This window comes from Quercus lobata, chromosome 6 (genome assembly GCF_001633185.2).
Source record: "Quercus lobata isolate SW786 chromosome 6, ValleyOak3.0 Primary Assembly, whole genome shotgun sequence".
Lineage (NCBI taxonomy): Eukaryota > Viridiplantae > Streptophyta > Magnoliopsida > Fagales > Fagaceae > Quercus > Quercus lobata.
The window spans coordinates 8458581-8478366 of NC_044909.1; the positions used below are offsets into that span (position 1 = coordinate 8458581).

Genomic DNA, 19786 nt, shown 5'->3' on the forward strand with positions numbered 1-19786 from the left:
ACTCTAAATTTACAAGAGCCTCTACCTTTGTTCTACCATGATTAGGGTTTATTTTTCGTTAATATAAATGGTTACAAATCAATGGTTAAATGACTATTTTCATATTTGGAAAAAATACTAATAAGAAAAATTACTAGGAAGCAAGTCAATTTTAATTCCCTCGCTTGCCATTTTCATACTTTGCTCAACCAAGATATTCACAACAACTTCAACTTTCATCTTTTCTTTTCCCTATTGACTAGATTGAATGCAACTCACAAGAATAAGATACATGGAAATTGATGCAAATACACATTTGAAACTTTTGATATGAAATTTTGCTAACACTAATATAATCCTAATAAATGGAAATACACGTAGCCTTTGCAATAAGAATAACGTGTTTAAGGCTCTCAAAACTGGGAAAAAGGGACATTTGCTCCTAATTTACAAACAATGCAGCTAAATGCCTATATTTTGAAACTATTTAGCAAAATACCCTTGCTTTTGAAACTTGACTTTAACAAAATTGAGTTTTCTGTAAAACTCGATATCCTCAAAATTGAGTTTTATGCATATTTTTAAGTGAAACCCAACATAAAAAATGTTGAGTTCCACTTAAATTTTCAAAAAAAATTCAAGTAGTAAAATATGCATAGAACTCAACATTGCTAAAGTTGAGTTCCACCTGTAAATTAGGGGCAAATGCCCATTTTCCCCTTAAAACTTCATAGCTTGGGTTTTAATTAAAGATTTAGGATCTAGAATACTCTGAAACATAAAAAGGATTATAATAATGTGATGATTACCTTAATATGAATAGACCTAGAACACACAACTATTTCGGGAAAAATGGGCTTTTGTTCTTATTTTTTTAAAAATCCAGTGAATTGTCCCTATTATGAAACTATTAAGTACCGTGTCCCTGTTTTGAAACTCGATTTTCTAAAAATCGAGTTTCAATGTAACTCGATTTTATGATTATTGAGTTTTAGGTAAGTTTTTCCCTAGAACTCAATTTCAGTAAAATCGAGTTTTGGCTGGATTTTTTAAATTGGGAAAAGTCATGGGTGCTCCTTCAGCGTTGCAAAAACTTACCTAGAACTCGGTAATCATAAAATCGAGTTTCAAAACAGAGACATAGTGCTTAATAGTTTTAAAACATAAATATTGTGCTAAATATTTTAAAAAATAAGGGCAAAAGCTCATTTTCCTCAACTGTTTCTCAAGAAAAAATAGAACATATAACTTATAGAAATTTAAAGTGATGATGAAGGCACCAAATTATTTAATTAAATAAGGAAGAAGCCACCAAAACTGATAGAGCTAGAATAGGTAAACTCATTATTATTATTATTATTATTATTTAATTTTTCAAATATTAATACGTATTTTTTAATTTTATTTTTATAGTAAGCTTACATGGTCGAATTCGAATTGCCTTGCAGTTGCACGGCTCAAATTTCAAAGAATGATTTTCCTCTTATTTTAAAGGGAAATAATGAAATATCTTTCAAATATAGATATTTCCCTAGTCTATACTACTATTTAAGGAGCTTCTCCTATCTGGATTCTTCATTTTTTAGTTCAAAAATGTCTTTACATCCCTATATTTAAGTAGAGACAAAACTAGAAAACAATTCGGTAAAAATGCAACTCTAACTCCCACTAAAATATTACCTAAAAAATAAGACAACTTTCCTGTTAATTTTCATATTGATTTATCCACTTATAAATTAGATTGTCAAAATAAAAATTATATATATAAAATAAAAACACTAAGTTTTCCTATCAAAAAAAAAAAAAAAAAACACAGTTCTTTTTTTTGCTAAAAAAAAGCCTCATCGCACGCGCAAAGCGCGTGTAATGAGGCTAGTTTAACTTAAAAATTTTACTCATAAGGATACCCACCCCCACCCCCCCCCCCCCCCAAAAAAAAAAAAAAAAAAAAACCGAATCCCTACATACATAAGACTATTCGACTCTCTCTCGCTTTGTTTGAAAGCTGAATCGCTTTCAGTGACTGTTGAGAAAGAGTCTTCCGTATTCATGGCTGGCAAAGGAGAAAGCCCGAAAGTTGGTATCGATCTGGGGACGCTATATCCATGCGTGGGACTGTCAAAACCCCCTTCCTATGTTGCCTTCACTGGCAATGAGTGCTTGATTGGTGATGCTGCCAATAACCAAGTCGCCAGAAACCCTACCAACACTATCTTTGGTAATCTAAATCTCCATACTTTTTTTTTTTTTTTTTTTTTTTTTCAGCAGCATCCAACTCTCCAAGTTGACAAAATTGACCAAACTCAGTTTTTCGTGGGCTCTATTTAAAAAAAAAAAAAAAAAAATTATGATCCCAACGTACATAACCTTTGTTTATGGTTTAAAAAAAAAATTATTTTGAGGATTGATTTTGATGAAATTAGAATATAATTTAGAAATATTATGTGAATTAATAATTTACGACTGTATTAAAAAAGTTAAGTAGTTACTTATTTTTTTAATAGCTTGAAAGGCCAATTTCTTAAAATGTATGAAAGAGTTTCTGTATCTGTTTGTTTGGGTTGGGAATTTCTTCTAAAAGATTTATATTCGTTATAGGTAATTTATATTGTACTTGTAAATTTAAATGTTTTTTACTACTATACTACGTGCATGGGAAAAGGGAAATTAAATAATGGTTGGATTTATTCAGAAAATAATAATAATAATAATAATAATAATAATAATAATAATGGTTGGATTTGTATACTTCTTAATATTTTTATTACTTGCATATGATAACAACCTGCATGTTGGGACAATTTGTGGTTTCTGGCATTCCTCCAGCACCCAGGGGTGTTGGAAAGTTAATAGTTTGTTTTGATCTTGATATCGCTGATATCTTGAATGTTTCTATGACAGAGAAGACCACTGGTGTGAAAGGGAAGATCGATATTGCCAATGATAAGTGGAGACCGTCCAATGAAGAGGTTGAGAGAATGGTCCAGGAGGCAAAGAGTTATAAGGTTGAAGATGATGATCACATGAAGAAGGTTATGGCAAAGTTATCAATCGACCATAATTTCAACATTTTAATGACAGAAAGATGGTAATTTGAGAGCTGCCATTGCCAACCAGCACCATGGCCATGCAAGCCAGGGTAGTATATCTGATGAGATTGAAATTTTGATCAATGATCATGTAGCACCAGTTGAGAGATGGTAACTTTTTATCCAGAAAAAAAAGATAGTTATTGTTTTTTGTTTTTGTTCCTGATATGATTTCGATGGTAGCTGTTTATCCGAAAAAAATAGAGATGGTAATTGTTTCTGTTCCTGCAATGAATTAATTCTTTTACTTATTATTCAGCAAATTCAAAACCCTCTAATTATACCACAAATGTATAATTTAGTTGACATTTATTCGCGTATATCTAATGGAGAATCATCCATTAGATAATTGCCAAAGTGTGCTTCAAAGTAGAATTTCTTCGCGTATTTAATTTTTTTTCAAACGCTTCACCTATCATTTAAAAAAGTGTGCTTCAAAGTAGAATAAATAATTGCCAATTCTGATGAAAGTAATAGAATAAATGTTAACTTTGATTCAAGGTTGAGCCTGACACATTTACGTCTTTAATAAAGCAAAAGGTTAATAATACTTCATTGAAAAAAAAGAAAAAAGAAAAAAAGAACTCCTCACTGACTATGGTATCAAGAGACCTCACTTCATATTCAAAATAATAAATCCAGCAATAGCATAAACATCTCTTAGCAAAGAACTGTCAATACCTCACTATTATAATATTTTTACCTTGTGGGCCAGCAAGATTTCAATTTAGGGCAATAAGAGCATTCGTAACAGATGTTGCCAAAAAAAAGTTATTTTGACATACCAAAAGCTTACTTTATTATTTTACCACTTCATTTTACAATATCTCATTTATCAAATGTTCTATCATTCAATTCTATACATTAAAATAATATTTACTACACATTAAAATAATATATTATCTCCTCCCTCTCATCACCATCAACAACAACAACAACACATCCACCACTGCCACAACAACAGCTACCAACAACCACTGTCACAACAACATTGACTAGTCACCATCGGCACAAACCCACATTCACCAGCGCCACCTTGAAAAAAAAAAAAAAAAAAAACAGAGAGATCGGCACGGCAAATCAAACAAACCCAAAAGCAAAACCCACATCAAACACAACCAAAGAGATTGAACAGAGAGGAGAGAGCAAACAAAAGGGGAAAAAAAAAACTGATGAAGGAAACCACCCCAAACCCCATCTGAACCCACCCATCAAAACCCACTCACCTCTGCCGTGAGCCCGACCCACGTCACTGCGACCCAGCTCGCCGTGACCCACCATGCCGCCATACCTATGACCCACACCGTCATCTGACCCACGCCAGAATATACCCACTTCGGAACCCATCCTTCACTCGAGAGAGGGGGATTAGATAGAGAGGGAGGAGAGAAAGCAGGATCTGGAGAAGTGGAGATGGAGTGGCTGAGTGGGATGAGAGAGAAAGATGAATAATAAAAAAATAATAAAGTACAAATGCCATTTGAGTCCGTGCCATGTCAAAATGCAATGGTACTATAGCATGTTGACAAAATTTGACACATTTAACACATTTGATAAAGCTCCGTTTTTGTGTTTGGTGTGCCAAATGTACCAAATATTTGGCATTTGGCACATTTGACACATCTGATGTGGATGCTCTAAGCCATTGTCATTGCAACTCACACATGAACCAACCCAAGAACATAAGATGAATCCTAGTAAGGAAAACACCAATTCTTAAAAGTCACACAAGAATAAGCTTCACCTAATAATATTTGTTGTCTTGCAAAGAATGAAAGGAAGTCAGACATCTTCCCTGATTTTATACAATTCAACCCACATTTCCTGTTATATAACTATTAGATTCAATCCTATACTTCGCAAAGTGATATTCCGCAGCAAGTAGTTGTATTACACATAATTCATATTTCATGCTACGTCAACAAAGTCAAGCTAATTCAAACAAAATGCGGAAGAATACATGTAATCACAGTTAGGGATGGCCATACCCATTGGGTAATGAATATCCAACCCTACTCGATCCAAATGTTTTGGGTAATACTCGGTTCTTAATGGATAGAGTTTAATCGAGTAGGGTATGGATATTATCCATACCCGACCCGTTAAAAAAAAAAAAAAACAAAAGCAAACCTAAACTATTAGGTTTTGAGTTTGTAATGTTGGCAAACCATGACAAAACATGACAAAAACTAGGTCTCATTAGTTTAGAATGGTCTACATTGAAGCCCAAGATAAAAAACTCAAGTTTGGGATAAAAACAAATGAGTTACAAGCTGGTTGGTTCGATTGATCCAAAATTTTAGCAAAATCAGCAAACGTAAAAAGGCCATAACTTATTCGTTTGAAGCCCAAATCACGAGCCGTTTTTTCCAGTATTTAAAGGAAATTATAAGCTAACCCTAGGTGGGGTTTTGAGAGTTTTTTAGAGAGATTAGAGTGCATCTTGTTCCTCTTTTGTAGATCTAGGGTTTTGTACCTAAAAGCTCTCTTATGTCTTCTACCGGTGTTATTCCTTGAAGAATCTCAAGATCCGGTATTGTAGAAGTTGCTGTCTTTTCTTGTCATCAAAGGTGTTGATGATCTAAACCTTCAAGGGTGGTCTTGGAGTCACAAACATGAGAGTTTGTGTTGCTAAACCTTTGAGTGGGATTTCAAAGTCACAAACGGGGGTGTTTGTGTTTTGCAAAGGCCAAAGAAAGAAGGAGTCCGTGGATTCGGAGCTTGCATGTGGTTGTGTCAGTAAGTTCTGCTGGTGGGTAGTAATAAGAAGTCGAGCGTGGGGGCTTGTAAGTCTTATTGTATGAACTTCGATTCTTTCTAGTGGATTTGCCTTTTACCTTGAGGATAGCTAGGTTAAATCCTCCCCAGGTTTTTTTACCGGTTTGGTTTTCCTAGGTTATCATATCGTTGTGTTACTTATCTTTCCGATGCTATGCATGATATGATTGTTTGATTGTGATAACCTAGACTTGTAATTTGGACTAAGTAATCACTTGGCTAATTACCTAGGTTAATCTGATTGTGGTTTTAAGGGGTCTTGGATAATTTGAAGTGTCTTGGATAAATTAACTATCTGCTCAAAAAAAAAAAAAAAATTTGGAAGATGTGGCACCATAATGTTAGACACAAATAATTAGTAAAATGCATAATTTAATATTATGCTACCCCAAAAGGCCATACGAATCATAATTAGCCAATAAAAAGTACATGTAATAAAGGAACATCTTGGTACCCAGAGGGAGAGAGAGACGATAATTACCTTAAAGGACTATGGGCAGGTATCTGCAAGATGGGGAATATTTTTGATTACCAATTCATGTGAATGAACATGTGCTTCCATGGAAGATTCTTTTGCACTTGAATCCAGCACAAATTTCAGGAGATGAAGATAATATTTCCTAGGAACACAATAAGACAACATGTTATTTCAGTTTGAGTAAACTATACAACAAATAATTATAATCTTAGCAAATAGCAACATAAGCAAAGCAAAAGTAAAAACAAAATGCATATGGTAACAGACGAAGACGAGTAGGCGTGGTGTGTTCCTCAAAAAAGAAAAAGAAAAAAAGATGGCGCGGTATGTTTTGGGAATTGGAAAACTAAACATATGAAAGTTAAAAAACAAGGAAGCTGAAGAACCGATGGTCAATTTAAATCCTTTGGAGAGTGTGGTTAATTCAGAAAAGAAAGAGTCATTAACTATCTATTACTTGAAGCTTAGTGAAACGAAGAGTCATTCAAAAAACGAAGAGTTTTTTTTTTTTTTTTTCTTTTTTTTTTAGAAAATGGCAAGAATTTACTTTTCCTTTTAAAGGAGTGTGCTACTTGGCAAAACCTTAGACCCTCATACGATGATGTCTCTTCTTTTATATATATACTAGTTGAAGGCCCGTGCGTTGCACGGTTTTATGTTAAAAGTTGTAGAATATATATAATTATTATAACCAAATAAGTAATTATTATGACAAAAGGAATAAATTGTTATAACAACCATCAAATATAAAATGATAACACCTTAATACAAAATCACTTTCTAACATACCAATTGTGCTATAATATCATTTGTAGTTACATGTATCAAACTATTTGCATATGAATCTTATATCTAATGAATCTACAATAATATAAGTGATTTGCAGTATTGTTAACAATAATATTAATGATTAATATCTTTAGACAAAGTAACATAAAATTAGCCACTTTTTAAAGATAGAACTATTCGAGGAATAAAACCTTTGTTCTAATTAAAAAAAAAAATTGCAAAGTTCTACATCTAGATTACGAACCTTTCTTAGGATGCTTGAAATCATTTTTGACAAACCTTAAAAAAAAGAAAAAAGAAAAAAAAAGAAGGTGCCATTGCAAAATTGTATGTAAATTTAATAGTCTATGATTGGAATTTACTACGACAACCTACATATATATTGGACAACAAAATAATTAAATTGGATCAAACCATTAACATATCAATTATATAAAATATAAGGAAATTAGCTTAAACAAAAGGCAACAAATACATAAAACGTATTTAATTTATTATAATAAAAAATTAGAGTAAAAAATACATACCTACATGATTGTAGGTAGAAAAATGGAAGCCTAAATAAAAAAATTGTACAATAAGTTGGAGAATGAAAAACTAGTTTAGGTTAATTACATATTAGTTTTTTTTTTTAATACTTTATCCCAAAAAAAATAGTTAATGTTATTAGCTAGATTGTTATTAGATTTTTTTTTTTTTTTTTTTTTTTTTTTTTTTTTTAAGTATAGAGATACACTTACTTGATGATACAATGAAGTAGAGTCCTGATTAAAATACCTAAAACAATTTCTCAAAACCCAAATTGTTACAAAGAGGAAAAAGTTGTACCTGTTGGGTTATGATTTACCCTATTTGACTATTTGTGGGCATGATGTAAAATTTTGTAGGCCTTAACCTTGAGTTCCTTTAAGGCTATAGGGATTGCACCAAACCCTTTCCAAGTATATTGATTCTCGACTCTCCTTGCAAGAACCTAAAAAAATTTAATAGCTAAAAACAAATAAAGATGAAATTTTTTTTTGAATTAGAAGGTGAAAAAATTAAATCAAAGTTCAAATTTCAGAAATTTGTACCCCTTTCTTAATTTTTCAGAAACCAAGCAATATGAAGAAAGAAAAATAAAATAGAAACTTAATTATATCAACAATTAAACACGAATACACACATATACAGAGAGATATAACATTAAAAAAAAAAAAATGAAGAAATTGAAGCTAACCTTTCTAAGAGCAGGTCCCTGCAACGACACCACCTTTCAAATAGTTGGATGTTCACTTTTAATTTGGGTGTGTATTTTTTGATAGTATGGGTGTGATTTAATTTGGGTTTTATTTTGTGTTGTTGTGTGCAAAGGTTTTTGTTATGTTTTAGGATTACTTTTTTGTGCTTTGGTTTTGTTCATGTGTTTGAATTTTGTGAGTCTGTGTTCTTGCGTTAGTTGCATGTATTTTTTTTTTTAGTTCCGTTAGTTGTGAATGTATTAGAGTCATGATTAATATTAATCTGTAGTTTTAATTTCAATTTTTTTTTTTTTTTTTTATAGAGATACACTTATTTTATGATAACAATGAATTAGAGATAAAAATGAATTAGAGTTTTGATTTTTTGAATTTGAGATATGAATGAATTAGAGTCTTGATTAATTTAATATTAATTTGCAGTTTTTTATTTCATTTTTTTTTTTAGAGATACATTTACTTTTTGATAACAATGAGTTAGAGATAGGAATAAATTAGAGTCCTGATTGATCTAATATTAATTTACCTACAATCTTACATGAAGCAGTTTTTATTTTACGCTTACTATATAATATTTTTTGATTAATCTAATATTAATCTATACAAATTAAAATAAAAAAGTTGTGAGCGATAGTCCCAATTGAAACGTTCAAAAGAACCCGGTGACATAGATGGTAGGAGTACAACCTTTTCTTTATTTTTTAAACCGTCTATGTTCATATCCACAGGAATTACAGCCAGCTAGCTTGATTTTATTTTTAAAAACTTGGAAAATTTTATATTTATTATATTTTTATATTTTTTAAAAGAGATAAACTACTTAATGATAAAAATAAATTAGAGTCTTGGTAGTATACTATTCTTTTTTAGTTCTTTAAAAATCTAAGAATTTAATAAATTTTTTGCAATTTGGTGAAGCCGCATGAATAAGTCTTGGTGGTGGACTTGTGAAAATTTTTGGTGGCTCATCAGTCACCCATGGTATCTATCAACCCCCCTAACTCCCCACTTTATCATAATGAGGTCCAATAGTAATTTGGGCTAGAGTATACATTATATAATGTGTCTCATAATCTTCTCCCAAAAAAAAAATGTCTCATAATTTTACACTTGAGTTCAATTAAGGTGCTAACTGCTAAGTAATATAGTTGTATACAAATTTTGATTATGTCCAAACTTTTTTTTTTTTTTGATAATTTAGATAGCTGGGGAGGGGGGGATGTGAACCTAGACATCACTGTTGGAAACACTAAAAATTGTCAATTGTGATACAAGGTACTTGGCATGTCCAAACTTTAAAATTTAAAATTTCCATCATTTTAAATTTTCTACAAAGATTACAGCCAAACAAGGAAATTTATAAATTATGGGATTTTAAATGATGGGGATGAAAATCTCATCATTTGCAATATTCTTTATATTTAACAATTTCTTCACCCCAAACACTGTGTTAAGTTTTAATTTAAGTCCAAATAAGCATCTAATGTTCATAAGCTTCTAGTCACTCACTGTCTGAAGTATGAATCAGTAAAGTATTGGATTCAAGCCCCACTTACCTTCCAATCGATTTAAATAAAATTAATCTAACTTCTTATCCGGGAAAAATGAAAACTATATGGTAAATCTAAAACAGGAGATTTCCCTATTGATGATGTCAGCTTTCAACATTAAAAGATGCGATCAGGCTAACAAAATCATTCACAGGGATCTTGAAGCTAATTGAAAATCCTTGTCTTTCTGTTCCAAATTGGGAGGGGGGGGGGGGGGGGTGAAGGCACGTGTCTTCATGTAAGATAAATGGTATATAATCAAACCTAGAAAATGCGCAAGCCCCTGTGCCTCAAAAGGATCAGAGAAGCTGCCCATTCCTACACACATAGCTGCTGCTGCCTGCAACAAAAAAAATACAATTCCTATTAACAAATTAAATCCAATGCTGGTAATTTGAGTTGACTAATAAAAGAAACAGGTCAGAAAATGCAAAGCTTTAATAGCAATATCATAAGCACCCCCACAAACATCCATCAGATTAAAACAACATATAAAAGACACCAGGGATGCCAATGAATATGACATTCAGACAAGTTTATTGAAATTGTATCTTAACAATCAAATTTGACTAAAAATGTAAAATCTATTTGAGTTACAACAAATGCAAATGAAATTAAACAGCTCAGCGATCTTAAATTTATTATTGGCAATTAGATTTTCTACTCCTTTGGATTTTCAGTAAGATCAACAATGCAATGCAAGTGTTGCAGACTTGAAGTTTCTTCTTTTATCCTTTCCAATCATTCATTATTAGCATTCTGTTACTGGGTTTTGATCAATAAGTCCTGTAAGGTTAAATTTTATCAATCATCTTGTTAGATTTATTCCATGCCAAATTTACTTGTATTTTAGCAATTAGTAATCCTGTATTTAGGTGGGAATCATGTAAGAGTAGTGTGTGAGAGAGTATGAAGAAATGCTCAAGATTGTACAAAGAAGTAGGGACTCGCGACTAGATCTCGCGGGTGACTCGCAGCTTACAAGCCGCCGGAAGTTGCACACGTGCCAAGCATGCCAGAAGTTGAAGCGTCATGCCAGCTGTTGCACTACAGGACAAAAATCCCAGGCTGGCCAGGCCATTAGCTTGCGACTTGAACTCGCGACTCAGTCCAGTCACGAGGCCAAGTAGCCAGACCACTTTGTTTGGGAAAAACTGACACTTCGCATTCCTTTCTCACCCCACTATATATAGACCCTTATACCCACAAAATATAGAGAGTTTTCAGAGAGAATTTTGAGGGAGAAACCCTAGAGAAAAACAAGATTGACTCATCCACAATCTTCACATAGAGACTCTTCAAATTCCTCTACTCTCTTCCTTTCCATTGTTACATCCTTGGGAGGTATATTACCAAAACATTTTCTCACAATACCCATATCTGTGAGAAAGCCATTTGGTGTTTGGGAAACAGTTAAGAAGGGACCAATTTCATATTGGTTGATGCTATGATTAAGAAGCGGAATCCGGTAAGGAAAAGAAGAAATATGTTCGGCGTAACATCGTTGGAGTAGGAGCTTGGAGGGTTTAGGTACATTGGATAGATTAGGATTGGAGGGTCTTCTGCTGTTCATGTATCCCAACTACATTTCTCTTCCCTTAAGAGTATAGTTGGGATACATGAATAGCAGAAGACCCTCCAATCCTAATCTATCCAATGTACCTAAGCCCTCCAAGCTCCTACTCCAACGATGTAACGCCAAACATATTTCTTCTTTTCCCCTTCGATAACACATCGTTATGTTGTCCTTGTGTTTACATTTCTCTTCCCTTAATCTTTACCATTTAATTTCTGCTGTGGATGTGATTTTATTTGGTTTAGATTGTTTATCAATTCTGTACTTAGCTTATGTTCATATTCCACATATTAATTGTTTAATGTTAAACTTGAATTGGTAATTTTTTTTATTGGGGGTCTAAACGTTCATAGTGTTTTATACACTAATTGAACTTTCAAGTCCCAATGTCAACTGGGTATTGCCAGATTCGGCTATAAAATACAAACACTAACCCTTTTAGTCTGAGAAGCAGCACCTCTTAAAAATCAAGTTTTTGACAGAACCAAGGTATTGCATGGTCCTCGGACTCAAACCTATGGGACTCAAACCTATGGGGAAACCAACTACTTAAAAATCAAGTTTTGGACAGAACTAAGGTATTGTATGGTCCTCGAACTCAAACCTATGGGGAAACCAACTACTTAAAAATCAAGTTTTGGACAGAACCAAGGTATTGCATGGTCCTCGGACTCAAACCTATGAGGAAACCAACTACTTAAAAATCAAGTTTTTGACAGAACCAATGTATTGCATGGTCCTCGGACTCAAACCTATGAGGAAACCAACTACTTAAAAATCAAGTTTTGGACAGAACCAAGGTATTGTATGGTCCTCAGACTCAAACCTATGGGGAAACCAACTACTTAAAAATCAAGTTTTGGATAGAACTAAGGTATTGCATGGTCCTCGAACTCAAACCTATGGGGAAACCAATTATTTACAAATCAAGTTTTGGACAGAGCCAAGGTATTGCACGGTCCTCGGACTCAAACCTATGGGGAAACCAACTATTTACAAATCAAGTTTTGGACAGAACCAAGGTATTGCATGGTCCTCGGACTCAAACCTATGAAGAAGTCAGCTACTTAAGAAGAATTCTAAGTCACTCAGTCCCCGGACCAAATACCAGAAAAGGTTAAGGTTATGAAAGTTATTAGGAAGATGGCGAAACGCCTTATTACACAGCGACCAACAGGGGCTGTACATTTTGGGTTATATATCCTTGGATGATTACTTCCTACATGGCATCGAGCATTCAGCCATCACCTCGTTCAAATTTGGGGTATACAACCCATTTTCATGTCGGCATCGAGCATTCAGCCGTCACCTCGCTCAAGTTTGGGGTATACAACCCATTTTCAGGTTGGTCTTATTGTACACGATACCTCTAATAAGTTCATCATGACATCTTTTTTCTTGGTAAAGGATTTCGGTCCAAAATATTGTTTTCTTAGGTTGGCGTTATTATGCCAGACAGCTCTAATAAACTCATCATAATATCTTTTCCTTTTCTTCTTAGTAAGGATTTCAGCCCTAAGCATCATTTGTTCAAATCGGCCTTATTATGTCGGATAGTTTCAATAAGTACAGAGCAAGGTCTTTTTATTGACTAAGATTTCGGCCCTAAGCATCGTTCATAGTACAAAAATAAAAAAGAAGTCACAGGGTAGTACGTCTATTCACGGCATAACCATTTCAAAAAGAAGAGATAAGATATACGAAATAAAGCATGATGACTTTTATTAATATAAAGAGGCATTACAGCGTACAATGAAGGGTTTAAACAAGCCTATATAGAAAACGAATTAAAAAAAAAAAAAAAAAAAAAAAAAAAAAAAAAAAAAAAAAAAAAAAAAAAAAAAAAAAAACAAACAAACAAACAAACAAATAAACAACCAGAAATTTTTGTAAGCTCTGCTCCCAAGTCTTTCCAAATTCTGCCTCAGTGGCGCCCATATTGAGAGGAGGACCTTCTTAGGTGGAAGAGGAGAAGAAGAGGAAGAAGGAAAAGCACCAGGATGGATTTGGTGATGGGAAAGAAGAAGAAGGAGAGGTAAAAGGAGGCACCAGTGAAGGAAGAGAGGAAGAAGCAGAGATACTTTGTCCCTGCGTCAGTCCTGACTCCTAACACGCTGGTGCCATGTTAGCTATGCTCATAAGAGAGCGGCTGGTACTGATAATGGGTGACCCCAGCTCAGTCGTGCCAAAATTTTGACGCGACATGCCCTTGCTTCAGATTTTGGCTGAAAGGAGGATGAGAAGTATCTTGAATCTCTGCCATCCCTGCCCTGACCGAGCCATTCTGAGCTTCACAAGAACGTAGCATTTCTGGGAAGGGTATGGTCTCTTCATTCCCGCTCCTGTCTTGGACGTATCACAATCCAAGGTGTAAGCGAGTGGATAAGGGATACTCTGGGGGAGGCTAAGGGTATTCAGACTTTAAAAGGATTGAAAGGTCTCTGTGTGAGGGAGGTAACCTCTTGCTTTCCTTCTTATATGAAGGGCAAAACGGGAGGCATTTAATCTGTCTAAATTTCCAAGAAAATCTGTAAATGAGAATATGTCCACTCCACTTCCCCACGCCGTCAATAACCGTTGAATTTAAATGGTCTCGTAAAGGGAAATCATTAAAGGCGCGTTTCGGATAATGAAGCGGCAGGAACACATCATGAATGAATTCAGAGGAATGTCTCGTAGCCTGGTATGTTTCCTGGATAGATGAAGAGACACCCGCATTAATGAAAGGCAGATCTAAGCAGACCGCAATAAAGGCGTGGTATTACCAAAACCCTCCTCTCCGACCAAGAGGTCGGACAACAGGATTTTGAGGGGCTATTGTGGGGTCCAATAATTTGTGGCCCTGCCCCATTTTTACGTTGGGGCCCAAGGCCCGAGCCGAGGAAGGTTATAACTGAGGATAGGTAATAAAAGTCCAAATAGTCTTGAGACACAGCCGAGGATGATTCTGTCCCCGGCATATCCGAGGTCTCCCTGGAAGAAAGGGCAAAAACGATATAGGAACAGTTTGGGAAAAAATCTAAAATATCTAGGTCAATAGAGAAGGGTACGCTGGATAGTATAACAACCAAGGACAAAGGGAAAGCTGCCCTTACTGCCATTCAAAACTCTGCATCTGACAGAGCCACACTCTTCAGCTTTTACAACCACCCCCAACCACTCTGGGTATGGGCTGATGGGACAAGTATCAGTCCTGGAAAATCGAACCCACACATGGATGTTGGATAAGAGATACAGGCTAGTATAAAAGAAAAAGTAAGTAATCCGGGGAAGGGGGATGGGAAAAATGGCCAAAAACCAGAGCCTCCCAGCCCGCTTCCAGGAGAAAGACTCCTAGAGCGAACACGATTTAACTATGTATGAACACCACGAAAAATACACTATCTGGTGACCAAGGCCTAGCCTTTCAAACCCACACTCTATAAATGATATTGTTTGGGCCTTTTTACGTGCGAACCCAATATCATTTCGGGTCGTTACAAATAGTGTCCTTACAGTGTATAAAATGAATATTATTTCATCAAAAAATATCAAAAATTTGTATCTCATTTAGGAAGTGTGATTCTCATTTCTCCTATCTATTTGTTGCCCATAACCTTTTTTTTTTTTTTAGAAATTTGTTGCCCCTTACTTGATTAATGCTTTATTTAAGTGTCATGAAAAGTAGTTGCTGAGAAAAGCAAATAAAGAAATTAAGTGGAAAATCAAGTTGATGGGGGTATAGTTGTGTGTGTATATATATATCTTGCTTCTTGCTTCTTGCTTCCACTTACAAAAGAAAAAAAAAAAACCTCATTCCTCTCTTACTTTTCCTTTTATAACCGAGTTTGTATTGCCCAAACTCTTATTTTTTTCTCTGAAAATATTTTTCTCTCTCAAGAAAAAATCTCCAACAACACCCCCACCATTTTGAAGCAAATCTAATTACGCTCCCACCATTAATTTAGGTAAATCTTATTCATGAGCTCAGTATCCCATAAGTTTGTTGATGGAGGGTGCCTTCCTCTATTGTTTGCCTTGACACTTGTGACCATTATGTATTTATGGAACTATGGCTACTGGAAGAAGTACAATATGAACTAGACAACAAAGTTTCTACTCATAAATTGGTGGAGGTAGCCTTTGAACCAAGCATCCATCGTGTCCTGGGTGTTGCTCTATTTTACACTGAGCTTGTTTATGAAATTTTCCCTTCACTCACTATGTTGCGAATGTACTAGCTTTACACTCAGTTCTTGTCTTTGTTTCAATCAAGTATCTAATCATTAGCACAGTCCCTCCAAAAGAACGCTTTTTGTTTGTACAAATAGGGCATTATGAGCTAGGTATTTTCCGATGAGTTGTAAGGTATGTATATGAGGATTCAATATTTGAGTAGGAGTTTTTTGAGGAGATGTTGGTGAATCAATTGAAGGAGCTCATACAAAATGATGTGCTCAAGCCTAATGAATTAGCTGATAACAACGAAGTAGAAATGGGGCAAAGAGAGATGAGAATTATGGATGATGCACTAAAATTTGGGGATGTTGTTTATCTAATAGGTGAAAATGAAGTGATGGCTTCAAAGGGGTCTAGCTTTTTGAAGAAGTTAGCTATAAACTATGCTTGTAATTGGTTGAAAAGATGTGTGAGGTAGGCAGATGAAGTTTTCATGATTCCTCGCAAGCGTCTTCTCAAGGTGGGAATGAATTATGAGGTCTAGAGATTTTGATAAGTTTGTTGTGATTTTCTTTCAACTTTAGTTTGCTAATGGCATGAAAAACCATTTCAAATTTCTATATAGCAGCCTTAAAGAAATTTGTTTAAAACTCAGTCCAACAAACCAAGTTGAATATGAATTGATGTCCAAGTCATGTTATTTCCCACATATCATACCCTGCAGAAAATATTGCAATATTTCAAAATTAATTAAACCAAAAAAGAAAAAGAAAAATCTCTTATAGGAATTAAGGGACAACAAAAACAAGAATCTCATTTTAGATATATGTTTTCTACCTCTCTTATTTTCCTAATATGAGAAAGAGGAAACATATGTTAAATTCATGATACAATTATTGAACAAGCAGTTGATAGTCAATAACACAAATTTTAAGTAAAAATACAGAATTGCATTAGAGCAATTAAAAGTTCATTCATCCTTAACTTTAGCTCAGGAATAAAGGTTGAGGTGGAATTAAAGTAGATTTTAGATTCATATCTTACTCGAACTGAGAAAGAAAGATGTAAGGTTGAATTTAATCAACCATCTTGTTGGCTTTATTCCGGGCCAAATTTGCTTGTATTTCAACAATTAGTAACCCTGTATTTAGGTGGGATTCTTGTAAGGGTAGTGAGTGAGATAGTGTAAAGAAATGCTCAAGAATGTGCAAGAAAAACAGGGACTCGAGACTGGATCTCACGGGTGACTCGCGGTTGCAAGCCGTTAGAATTGCACACTTGCCAGGCATGCCAGAAGTTGAAGCGTCATGCTAGCTGGAGCACTACAGGACAAAATAGGACAACTGGTCGTTCAGTTACCTCGCAGCTGGAACTTGCGACTCAGTCAAGCCGCGAGCCGGCCTTATTTTGAAAAACCTGACTCTTCACATTCCATTCTCACCCCAGTATAAATACCCCTTATACCCATGAAAGAAAGAGAGCTTCCAGAGAGAATTTTGAGAGAGAAACCCTAGAGAAAAACAAGATTGATTCATCCCTAATCTTCATTAAGAGACTCTTCAAATTCCTCAACTCTCTTCCTTTTCATTGTTAAATCCTTAAGAGGCTTATTACCAAAACCTTTTCTCACCATATCCATTTTTGTGAGAGGGCTGTTTGGTGCTTTGGGAAGCAGTTAGGAAGGAACCGATTTCACATTGGTTGATGCTATGGTCAAGTAGCGGAATCTGGGAAGTTAGAAAAGAAATAGGTTCAACGCAACCTCGTTGGAGCAAGAAGCTTGGAGGGCTTAGGTACACTGGGTAGATTAGGCTGGGGGGGTCTATTGCTGTTCATGTATCCCAACTACATTTTCTAGTGGATTACTTACCGCTTGAAGGGTGGCGGAGAGGTTTTACGCTGAGGGCTTCGGTTTCCTCTTCGATAACACATCGTGTGTTGTCCTTGTGTTTGCATCTCTCTTCCCTTAATCTTTGCCATTTAATTTCTGTTGTGGATGTGATTTTATTTGGTTTAGATTGTTTATCAATTCTGTATTAAGCTTATTCATGTTCCGCACACTTATTGTTTGTCATAAAGCTTGAATTGGTAATTTTGTTATTGGGGGTCTAAACGTTCATAGTGTTTTATACACTATTTGAACTTTCAAAAGAAATAAGGAATAAATTTCAAGGTATGGAATATTTATATTGGTTATAATGACACCCATATTAGGAAATAAGAAAACAAAAACAAAGAAGGGACATTGAAGAAACTTACGGTTGATATTCAATATTGATAGAGAGAGAAGAAGTAGCTAAATTTGTAATGGACCCAAAAGTTGTGTTGGATAAAACCGTGGTGGTGTTGAAAGCTGAAGGGGGAGACGGTATTCCACCAAGATAATCAACAATCTTGACCTGAATTGTCTGGTTTTGATCATAAGCATCTCTTACTGAACCACTAATGCACTTCACCAAGTATTATCTCCCACATGCTACTCCACCATTCCAAATTTTATCATTAGCTATAGCAAACAAGTTGATAGATGGAAATTCAAATTTATCGGTTCCATAACATGTTGTGGCTATAATATATAAAAATAAACAAGTAAATTGATCAGAAAATTGTTGTGTGAGATTCAATTCATTTTATCAAAATCTCAACAAATTGATTAAAATCTCTATACCTTATAAGTCATTCCCACCTTGAGAAGACGCCTGCGAGGAATCATGAAAACTTCATCTGCCTGTCTTACACATCAACCAATTATAGACATAGTTTATAGCTAACTTCTTCGAAAAGCTAGACCTCTTTGAATCCATCACTTCATTTTTACCTATTTGATAAACATCTCCAAATATTAGTGCATCATCCACAGTTCCCACCTCTCTTTACATCATTTCTTCATCAATCTTTTCTACTTTGTTGTTATCATCTAATTCATCAAGCTTGAGCACATCATTTCGTATGAACTCCTTCAATTGATTCACCAACATCTCCTTAAAAAACTCCCATTCAAATCTTGAATCCTTATATCCATACCTCACAATACATCGGAAAATGCCTAGCTCATAATGCTCTATTCGTTCAAACAAAAATCGTTCCTCTGGGGCGACTATGCTAATGGTTGGATACTTGATTGAAACAAAGACAAGAACTGAGTGTAAAGGTAGTACATTCGCAACATAGTGAATGAATATAGGGGAATTTCCATGGACAAGCTCAGTGTAAAGTAGAGCAACACCTAGGACACGATGGATGCTTAGATCAGAGGCTACCTCCACCAATTTATGAGTAGAATCTTTGTTGTCTAGTTCATACTTGTACTTCTTTTGGTAGCCATAGTTTCATAAATACATAATGGTCACAGGAGTCGAGGCAAACAATAGAGGAAGGTACCCTCCATCAAAAAACTTGTAGAGTACTGAGCTTAAGAATAAGATTTACCTAAATTAATGGTTGGAAAGTAATGAGATTTGCTTCAAAATGGTGGGGGTTTTGTTGGGATTTTTTTCTTGAGAGAGAAAAATATTTTGAGTAAGGAAAATGAGAATCTGAGCAATACAAACTCGGTTATAAGAGGAAAAGCAAGAGAGGAATGAGATTTTTTTTTCTTTTGTAAGTGGAAGCAAGAAGCAAGATATATATATATCCAACTGTACCCCATCAACTTGATTTGCCACTTAATTTCTTTATTTGCTTTCTTCAACAGTTGCTTTTCATGACACTTAAATAAAGCATTAATCAAGGTTTCATGAAAACCGTATGTTGATGAAAGCAAATAAGAAATGAACAAGTCAAGTTGGTCAACTACTTTCTCAAACAAAAGAAGTTTAGTTTCATGAAAAGCGTATGTTGAAGTTCTAGCTAACAAGTAGATAGGAGAAAGGAGAATCACACTTTCTAAATGAGATACACATTTTTTTTTTTTTGATGAAATAATATTCATTTTATACACAATGACATATGATTAGTTTGATGTAGCAAGCAATCCAAAAGGCAACTAAACGTCCAAATTCTTAGGGTTTTTTTTATTTTTTATTTTTTTAATAAATAAATAAAAATTATTATGAGGATGAGAGGATTTGAGCCAAAGTTGTGCCATTGAAATATAAAATTCTTAACACGTTAATTATGAACATATGGAAAGAACGACATTAATATCATAT

The 19786-nt window shown here is 34.5% G+C and overlaps 1 protein-coding gene and 1 long non-coding RNA gene across 4 annotated transcripts; one reads left to right on the forward strand and one right to left on the reverse strand.

Moving 5' to 3' along the window:
* Window positions 1–1994: 1994 nt before the first annotated feature.
* Window positions 1995–3264, forward strand: LOC115994102 (probable mediator of RNA polymerase II transcription subunit 37c). Its single transcript, XM_031118132.1, has 2 exons — window positions 1995–2197; window positions 2881–3264. The coding sequence occupies exons 1-2, from the start codon at window positions 2029–2031 to the stop codon at window positions 3069–3071; spliced, it is 360 nt and encodes a 119-aa protein (XP_030973992.1). The 5' UTR covers window positions 1995–2028; the 3' UTR covers window positions 3072–3264.
* Window positions 3265–3981: 717 nt separating this feature from the next.
* LOC115994103 lies at window positions 3982–19324 on the reverse strand. Of its 3 annotated transcripts, XR_004093120.1 has the most exons (7): window positions 18304–19324; window positions 17895–18111; window positions 10166–10241; window positions 7942–8103; window positions 6328–6466; window positions 4295–4467; window positions 3982–4103 (listed from the first exon to the last, which is right to left on the reverse strand). It is a non-coding gene; the product is annotated as an uncharacterized LOC115994103 (long non-coding RNA). The 3 variants fall into 3 exon arrangements; XR_004093121.1 differs by lacking the exon at window positions 7942–8103 and having other exon boundaries at window positions 18304–19323; XR_004093119.1 differs by lacking the exons at window positions 3982–4103; window positions 4295–4467; window positions 6328–6466; window positions 7942–8103; window positions 10166–10241 and adding an exon at window positions 14889–16353 and having other exon boundaries at window positions 18304–19318.
* Window positions 19325–19786: the final 462 nt, after the last annotated feature.